The 9809-nt window shown below is 44.4% G+C and overlaps 1 protein-coding gene across 1 annotated transcript in view; it reads left to right on the forward strand.

Moving 5' to 3' along the window:
• The window catches only part of PPP1R8 (protein phosphatase 1 regulatory subunit 8), a 43976-nt gene extending 34167 nt beyond the window's left edge, over positions 1 to 9809 (forward strand). The window contains exons 10-14 of the mRNA XM_032132041.1: positions 2242 to 2395; positions 2977 to 3197; positions 4931 to 5075; positions 6191 to 6255; positions 7343 to 9809. Of these exons, the coding sequence (XP_031987932.1) occupies positions 2242 to 2395; positions 2977 to 3197; positions 4931 to 5075; positions 6191 to 6255; positions 7343 to 7696 (939 nt within the window). The 3' untranslated portion in view covers positions 7697 to 9809. The remainder of the gene's footprint in view (positions 1 to 2241; positions 2396 to 2976; positions 3198 to 4930; positions 5076 to 6190; positions 6256 to 7342) is intronic.

Consider the following 9809-nt stretch of genomic DNA (forward strand, 5'->3'; position numbering starts at 1 on the left):
GCACGTGAATTGTCAATTGAAGTGTCATTGCTGCCTTATTAAATGAGATGTGGACTCACAAAGATTTTTTTTTGTGGTTGAAGTCTAAGTATTGGCACTCTTTGGGATTTTCTGCCAGCCTGTGTGTCACTGAGGGGATTGATGGAGTTACCATTCTATCTAGCTGATTGTTTTCACAGAATTGCTTGAAATTTAATAATCTTGTAGTGCTGGTTGAAACTAGCCAGAGGTTTAGAAGTTATTTGGTTTAGTAGTACGTGTCAGAGCTGATAAATATACATACCTTGATCACCTAAATACTCTTTTTTTAAGACAGGAGGCCAAAATATGTTATTCAGTAGATTACACAAAGCAGTCACTGTCACGAATTGGTGCTTAAATTGTATACCTTGAGTTGGTGGGGAATAAGACATTTAACAGAGTATTACCTGAGGGACCAATCAATTGTAAAATTGTCATGATGTATACAAGTGTGGAGTCAGGTTGTTCAATTAATTCTTCTAAACATGGAGAAATAAATGCTTATTACTGAATACCAGATGGTGAGAACTTGCAGCATGGGGCCTGACAGATATTGAGCAGAACGCCGGAAAGTCCAACCTGGAAAATACAGAGCACATGTATGGAGGAAAAAATCAGAAAAAAAACCAGTGAGAAAGTGACATGTGATTGTAGCAGTGCTAAAACCTTGGAGTTCATAGTTGGTAGGCAAGTAAATAGATGTGATTTGCAAGGTGATCTGTAGGAGAAGCTGAGGTCCATATGGGATTTTTGACCTTGCAGATAAGGCAGGGGAGTATAAATACTGCATCTTGTTCCAGTCTGTCTCCTTATTTTCTGTATGACTTGGTGGTGCCCCAGAATGAGTGACTTTGTGGGTGCTCGTGTCATCTGATGGCTCAGAAAACCCCCGGACCAGCCCCCTGGACCTGGCCACACAGTGGCTGGATGTAACTGAGCAGATGGTTTGTAACTAGCAAAGTGAGGAGCAAACTCCTGCCTGGCTGAAATGCTGCTGCCAGAGAGAGAGAGATCCTTGGCATCACCCACCGTAGTGCCTGGAATCCAGTTCTTCCGTGGAGCAGCTGGGACATGCGTCTGGCCAAAGAGACTAATCCAGCCCACTCAAATGGGGAAAGATTAACGCAGGGAAAAAAAGGCTTCTCAGGCCAAAAACTTTGCTCAGACACGTGCCAGTGGGATTGAGGAGAGGATTGAATAGCTGGGAATGCAGGGAGACGGGGAGAAATCCAGGTGCTCAAGTAGTCAGATTGTTCGTTCATCTGAGACCATCTCATGGAAGCAATGCTCTCCTGAACCAAGACATGGGTTTTTTTCAATGGAAGATGTATCCTCAGCATTCCCTGGATGATGCTATTGAAACATGTGGGCTTTGGTAAATGTTTCAAAAAGCAGGAGAAGCCTGTTAACAGATGTGGAATGTACTGCCAGCCTTTGCCTTGTGCAGCTGGAGCAGGAGAGTACAGATTAGATGAAGTTCTTGGGATCCAGTGAGAAAGTTCTGCACATGCCCCACTCAGTACTGCAGCATTCAGGTGCAAGGAGTTTCTTCAACAACATGGTCTGGTGACATAAATACTGTAGGACTTTGTCAACGTGTCCCTCACTTTATAGAGATGTTTTATGTAACCGATACTAAGGTTTGTAAGATCTTTTTTAACTAAGAGATTAGAACTAGGATGTATAAAGAAGAAATACCTGAAATTAATGGTTTACTTGAATAGTAACCCATACTCAGTATAGTTTTGCATCTTTATACCAGAGGCCTGAAATGTCCTGTAGGTCCTTTTCTGTACAGAAGTGTATTTTTGATGTCCTGTATCAGACCAGAGATCACCGAGCAGGGGTTCCTACCTTAGACAAAGCCTGAGGTCATTCATCGAGGAATGTGTTAAAATCTCTGGGAGCAGATGTCAAGAGAACATCTCTTGTGTGAGGTAATCTAATGCTTTGAAGAGTGACTGTCCTTCCCAGACCTGTCCAGTGTTGGCTGGTAAAGAAGGGAAAACTGGGACTCTCCCCTGTTCAGCTGTTCTGATTTTATAAAGAGCAGATTTGAGTTTACATATTTAACAGTGCCAGACTAAACTGAAATATTGATGAACTGTTGATGCTTTGTTTTGAATTTGCTCTATTTATTCATGTTCTTGAATTTTTTTCAGGAAGATCCAAAAGATTCTAGCAGTCTAATATGCTTCTCTGTTTGATATTCTACCTCAGAAACTCATCATTGATGAGAAGAAATACTATCTCTTTGGGAGAAATCCTGATCTGTGCGATTTTACCATTGACCACCAGTCTTGCTCTCGGGTCCATGCTGCCTTGGTCTATCACAAACATCTCAAGAGGGTTTTCCTCATTGATCTGAACAGCAGTAAGTAGTGTGGCATTTAACCAGACAGAAGGGCTATACTTCAGTGTTTAAACATTCTGAATCTGAAGCACTTTTTCCTTTTCCGTTGTTGTCTGCACTGTGGGCAAATGGATATAATCGGAATTTGCATCATAAGGAAAGACAAGGGTTCGGGCAAAGGAGTGTTTGCTCCAGTCAGCCTACAGCTGCCTCACTGGGTGTTTCAAAAATTTCTAACTTGTAAGAGGCCTAAGGAGAGGAGGAAAGTGACTTGACCTTCCCGTCACAATTTTAGTGAAGCCTTCTCTTCTGAGGGTGATTTCTCAAGGTCTGAAACCTGTCAGGTGGTTTTTTGCACTGTACATTGGGACCTGCAGGAATACAGAAAACAAAAGGTGTTTGTAATTTATTTCCAGTGACTTTTTGAGGATTTCTGGTGTGTGTTATCTCAGTGTGTGAGATGGTGGGTCTACACAGCTGATGCTTTCAGCAGTCACTCAGTGCCTTGTATCTTGGAACAATTGTTACAGTTTCTGAGATTCTTGAACTGGAATACCATAATCCCAAGCTCAACAGACTATTTTGCATTTTGATGTCCTCAGCACATGGCACATTCTTGGGTCATATCCGTTTGGAAGCTCACAAACCCCAACAGATCCCCATTGACTCCACGGTTTCATTTGGAGCCTCCACCCGTGCGTACACTCTGCGAGAGAAGCCGCAGACGCTGCCGTCAGCAGTGAAAGGGGACGAGAAGATGGGGGGTGAGGATGAGGAGCTCAAGGGTTTGCTGGGGCTGCCAGAGGAGGAGACAGAACTGGACGTGAGTATGATGGCACACTGCCTTGATGGCATTTCCAGCTAGGACAGCATTCTGCACTCATTTGCTTAGAGTCATGGAATCATTTAGGTTGGAAAAGACCTTTAAGATCAACAAGTCCATAAATCTAACACTACCAAACTGTTATGACCCACCCCTGAAGACAAGGTTAACTCAGGTTCTTGTTAATAGATCTCTTGGGGCAGATTGGAGTGAAACAATGCTGAATGACCAAAGTTTATAAATAAATATATATAGGGTTTATTTTAGAACCATTAGGTTGCAATGGAAAGGAGGTAGGTAGCCATTTTGGTTATAATTATCTATAATAATATAGAAAAATAAAATTATAAAAGTAACACTTAAGAAAATATATAACGAAAAGAAAGGATGTGAGTAGAAAGATCTCATCACCCATGGGTCCAGCAACAAGACTTGATGTCCATTGGTTGAAGTCTTGATCCATGAGGGTGAGGAAAGCCCTCAAAACAGTTTAATGGCTTCCTCTGGGAAGGGGAAGTTTTACACTGTTTGTTGCAAGACTGTGGATCTCGTGCAGTCCTCTGGTGAAAGGTCCAGAAATGAGTTCTGGGGCACCTCGGGAGTCTTTGATGGTTTATGACCCTTCCAACACATGACCCTGCCTCTCACGTCAGCGCAGTTGAGCCATTTTATGCCCCATCAGAGGGAAGAAAACCTTCAGCTCTAGGTGGGAATGGGAATGTCCCGGTACCTTCCCCAGTGGGGGAGGGATCAGAGAGTTGGGGAGTGTAGTTTTACAACTGAGCCATTGTGTAAGGCAGGACATTGTCCTGATAAAAAGCACTATCCCACCTCACAGGATCTGCTTCTCATGGGCCTTTTCCCTTAATCTGGTTCAAAACCCAGCTTGTTGCTAAACACATATTGATTTGACATAGTCATCCTCTGGTGTTCATGCCCTCTGTGCCTGGGCTGTTCCTTTGTGCATCAAAGGAACAGCACCCACTGTGTTTGCAAATGGCCAGTTGTTTAAGCCATTGACATTTCAGTCTGTCACACAGGCCCACAAGACCCTAAACCAAGTCCTTAAGCGCCATGTCTAAATGTCTTTTAAGTATCTCCAGGAACGGTGACCAAACAACTTCCCTGGGTAATACTTCCTTAGGTTCAGGTTCTTAATTTCTTGGCTTTGAAGATAGTCTGAGGTGCCTTCTGCTGTCAGATACACCCAAACCATCTTATCTGCAATGATAAACCTGTGATCATGCTGCTTCCCAGAATCATGGACCTAATAATCTTACTACTATGCCAGTGATCCTCTTACCAAGGTTTGCAGGGACGTGCTTTCCAGCTAACATTGCCCCAGGCTGGAGTGGTTTCCCACACTGTTTCCATGGCCAGATACCTGTGAATGCTGCCCTGTTCCCTAAGTTAGCTAATGAAGAGGGAGAGACAGTGTTTGTGGCATTCACAGATTGTGGATATGGGAAGGGACCTCTCAGAATCATCAACCAGCTCAAGAAGGGCCACCTGGAGTAGGCTGCCCAGGATTGTGCTCCATTCTAAGTATCTCTGCAGAGACCCTGCAGCCTCTCAGGGAAGCTCATTGCAGCCCTGAACCTCTGCTTGTTCCTCAGGGTCTGAAGTTGAAACTAAACAATGTCCTGTGGTCTCCTGATGTGCACAGTCATGTGATTAAGTCAGATTTCATACGCTAGTTGCTGAAACTCTTTCGTTTCTAACTTTGCCATCAGAATCTGACAGAGTTTAATACAGCCCATAACAAAAGGATCTCCACACTGACTATTGAGGAAGGGAACTTGGACATCCAGAGGCCAAAGCGAAAACGGAAGAACTCCAGAGTGACGTTCAGTGATGATGATGAAATCATCAATCCAGGTAAGGAGTTTGCTTTAATCCTCAGCTGATGCCTTTCAGGACCTCCTTCCAGTATGCTTGTAGGGATTCCGCATGGTTGCATATGGATAAGGAGAAAAGAAATTTGGCAGTCAGTATTTGGGATCTGCTATTTCACAGAAGCTGCCACCATGTCTCACTGAAGTCTGTGACCTCTTTCTGTCTCTTCTGGTCTACCTGTAAAGTAACTGCATGCTCTGAGCAGGATGGGGATATCAGACTCCGCTTCATTGTTCAGTACTCCATCAGATACTGGAGAAATGTCATGGGTCCAAAAGGAGGAAGGTGGTTTACACTTTTGCCTTCTTTAGAATCTCAGTGGGAACAGAACTTGTTTGCTTTTCATCTGTCCTTTAATGCTTTCTTTACCTGTTGCCTCTGGGATGTCTTGAGCTCAGAGAGTTTTTGCTACTTTTCTGCACATCTGAACCAAGTCATCCCTAATCCTCATTCAAACTGATGCATTTGAGGATGTATCCAATTCCAAATTACTCTTTTTTTCTCCCTTAGCTCTTCTGTATTAATGGCATTCTTATCAATCATACCTTATACGGATAATATTCCTGTTAATAAGAGCAGCTAATTAATGGGCAGGCTCAGAACATCCTAATGCAAACACCAGTCATTCTCATCGCAAAAAAAAATAATTTTTCTGGACTTTCAAACACACTGACTGCTTCTGACTCCTGCTTCAAGGCCCCCCCAAGGACTTTAGGGACTGGCTGCTGTGCCTTTAGCACATGCAATGCCTTGTCAGCAGCAGCTTTCAGCCCAGACTCCAGCCTGTCTGATCCCAAACTGCCCATCTATCTGCTCCCATTCTCCATTTGAGGAAAAGCCTTCCATTCCTGGGAAAGCCAGGATGCCTGATGAGCCACCAGGAGACCAAGCCTCTGAGTGTTCCCCTAAGCCCTTCTCTTTATTTGGTCACACTTGTGCTTACTGGGAGCTGCTGGAGTGCTGGCTTTGGGAGAAGAAGGTCTGTTCCAGTTTTTCGTATAGATTCCTTTACCCCACAGAGGTTCTGTTTTTCCATGTGCTCACTAAAGGCATCACTGGTTGTGCTCACTGAAAGCATCGCTGTTCTTGCTTTGCAGAGGACGTGGACCCATCGGTGGGGCGGTTCCGGAACATGGTACAGACAGCAGTGGTCCCTGTTAAGGTACAGGGTGACTCCCTACTTTCTCATTAACACATTACTTTGATGAACTCACTTTATGATTTATAAATTGCACCTTAGAAACAGAATACTCCCATGTGGAAAGTGTTTCATTGTTAAGAAGAAGTCATGTGTGTGTTTCACAATTGTCTTTTTTAGCAAATTTGACCAATTCCCTTTGAACCCAGCTTTAGCTCTTTCCTTTAATAATACATGGGATCAATGGTTTTTTCCTCTCAAAAAGAAGCACTTTCTAGAAATTCAGTTCATTAGTTCCAGGCATCAGATAAAATTGTGGGAAATGTGGAAAATAGAAGGGAAAAATGAAAGTTTGTTTATTTAAATACTGTGTTCGACGTTTCGTAAGTTTGTGTACTAGAACAAGCAGGTTTAGGCTTTGCTCCAAGATGAGTGTGCTGACAGTGTTCTATTTAATTGGAATATGCAAGGAGGAAGAAAGATCTGCAGAACTTTAGAGCAGCTAAGCCACTGTGTAACAGCAGTTTCACTTGTTGCTGGTATAGACTAAATAACATCATGTGGAGAAGGATAATATTCCATAAACCCAGACTGCAGGAGAAGATTCCAATGATCAGGAGCAAAATTACCCCAGTCATCTAGAAGCTGCAGTTTCTTTCTGTGGGGGAGGGAAGGTTTGTGTTATAATGCTCTCAGGCACAGGGTGGGATTCTTGGGGTGTCTTCTGCAGGGCCAGGAGTTGGACTCGATGAGCCTTGTGGGTCCGTTCCAACTCAGGACATTCTGTGACCTACTCAGTCTTTGTTCAGGACAAGCTCAAGACTGGCAGGACTGTATAGGAAGTGAAGAGGTGCTCAGACTTCATCTAAGTTACACCTGAGTGTCAGCTTTTGACACCCTTCCTGCACTGTGCACCTCTAAAAGTTTATTGTTGTGGTTTTCAAGGGAACCCAGAAGAAACCTTGTAGGACAAAGACTGGGACATGATCTGTAAGCACTTTGTATGTGGCAGATTTAGGTGCCTTTTGGGGGAAATGGCCTTGGCACCCAGTTTAAATAGGTTGATGGTTCAGTGCATTGTGAATAACTGTTTAACTTCTTCTGTCTACAGAAGAAGCGCATGGAGAACGCGGGCTCACTGACCACAGATGACTCTGCGTCACGGCGCATGCAGAGCTTCCCCTACAGCGGAGGATTGTACGGGGGGCTGCCCCCCACCCACAATGAGGCAGGGTCACAGTCGCATGGCGTCCACGGGACCGCACTCATCGGGGGGCTGCCCATGCCCTACCCCAACCTTGCCCCCGACGTGGACTTGACTCCAGTTGTGCCCTCCACAGTGAACATGAACCCAGCTCCAAACCCCGCTGTCTTCAACCCTGAAGCTGTGAATGAACCCAAGAAGAAGAAATATGCCAAGGAGGCTTGGCCGGGCAAGAAGCCGACCCCGTCTCTGCTGATCTGAGGCTGGGTTGAGGGAGGGTGGGAGTTACCGGCTCCAGAAACTTTTCATGTGCGGTATCGTCTTTTTAAAATTTCAGTGTCCTAACCGATGTAATACCAAGATTGGAGGAATGAAATATCCTTTAAAGATCCGTCTTCAAATGTTTTTATATGTCTGTTAAAAAAAAAAAAATACAGCTCCCATCTCCTTTTGAACCAAAACCCCTATAGCCTTTTCTTAGCCACCACTGTTCCAGAGATCTTTATGCTGCATTTGGATCCACAAGTGAAAGGGGCAATCACACAATTATCACTTACGGCATGACCCTGCAGGTCCATGTGTTTCAGTGCTGGGCTTGCTGTGGTGACACTGTTCGTGCTGGACATGCTCACAGCAAGGCAGCTCTGTCAGGAGGAAATGTTTGTGGGGCCAAGCCTTACAAAATCCCATTGGTAGGAGTTGTAAAACTTGCAGAATATAGGTCAGCTTTTATTTTTTTTTTATTTTCAAAACTCCACCAATGTGGGGCATTCTCTTTTTTTTTTTTTTTTTTTAATAATGTTTGGCTACTAATTAGCTTGTTTTAATTTCCACATAAAACACTAGAGCATCCCATGAGTCATGAGTTGAGATGGATAAGCAACAGGTGGGTTCCTTAGCTTTGCTCTAGTGCTGCAGGATGAGGTCTGTGGGATGGATACAGAGTGCACGGATGGAGGGTCAGAGCGTCCAAAAGGAACAGGCACTGTCTGCACTGTGCCATGATGACTCCCCTGGATAACTCAGGGTGAAGTTAACACAGTGGAGTTTCTTTTAGACTCGGTAGCCCCTGTAACTTAAATAGTTTCATTTTTATTTGCAAACGGAATTTGTAAGCTTAGAATATATGAGATTCAACAAGACAAAAAGCTGAGAGGACTGGCATGTTCCCCACACAAATATTTTGGCTGCTGGGAACAGCAGGTGAGAATTGAGTGCTACTGAGCGCCAGAATAGGAATTCCCAGTGGACTTGGGTTGTTGCTCAAGCCCTTTAGTTCCTTGGTTTTAGATATGAAAATGATTCACATATTCAGACACTGTGGCTGTACTTTACACAAGGTAAGGCCAGAGCTCTATTATTCTAAACTTTAGTCTGGATTTTTGTACACTCTCTAATGCAGTTCAGCTACAAGTCACATTCCTTTGCTGTTTGCGGGATCCAGGAAACATGCACCAAAATGAGAGCATGTACGTGGCTGTTCACTGTGTGCAGGACTGCAGCTACCTGGGGAAGTAGTGGCAGGTTGCTGGGGCAGGGCTGTGTTCCAGTGAGCTGGGGTACTGGATGGTGCTGGATAAGCGCTCTGTTCCTGTGAGCTGGGGCGCTGGATGCACCAGACCTGTTTCGGACAGGTGCTCCAAAATTTGTGTGAGGTCTGCTCCGCAGTGATTGCTTCTGTCATGTCCCTGAGGTGCCAGCCAGCAGCTGCCCAGCTCACAAGAGCCATGGCTTTGGAGACTGCTCTGTTCCCTCCCCACACCATCACATCTACTAGCTCAGACTGTTCCTTGCGTGGATTCAGCACCTGCTCCATGATCCAGCTGCACTGCTCTGTGTTTAAGTTGCCATTGATGATTCAGCTGTTGGGCATTTGTTCTGCCTCCCAGTGCTCCTACAATAACTCAAAATCTTCCTCTCTTTAGTCTGGCCTGTAGGATTTTCATTTCCCAGCCAGTTGCTTTCTGAAGGCAACTCTTTAGGGTAAGACTAGTCGGGACAAACAAAAGTTGAGCAGGTTTTCTTCTTTTTGTTTTGGGGCTTTTTTGTTTTATTTTGGGGGAAGGGGGTTGGGTTTGGGGTTGGTTTTTTGGGGTTTTTTTTCCAAGTGGCTCTTCGCAAGATTTTTCTTGACAAGGGAAACTTCACTGCTCGTTGTTTTTTAAAGCTCTTCTCCTCCCTGACTCTGAACCAGCTCTTACTATTTCAGAGTTTACAGGCCACAGCTGGCCAGGAGGGGACAGGAACATCGAGGGGCTTTGTACAGACATTTGTACACTTGTGTAATATGTAATAGGCCTTTTCACACTTCTGTTGAGCTTTTTACCTGTAACCTTTACTATGTTGTAAATTAAATGCAGATTTTGCCAGGTTG

Source organism: Corvus moneduloides, chromosome 23 (assembly GCF_009650955.1).
Source record: "Corvus moneduloides isolate bCorMon1 chromosome 23, bCorMon1.pri, whole genome shotgun sequence".
Classification (NCBI taxonomy): domain Eukaryota; kingdom Metazoa; phylum Chordata; class Aves; order Passeriformes; family Corvidae; genus Corvus; species Corvus moneduloides.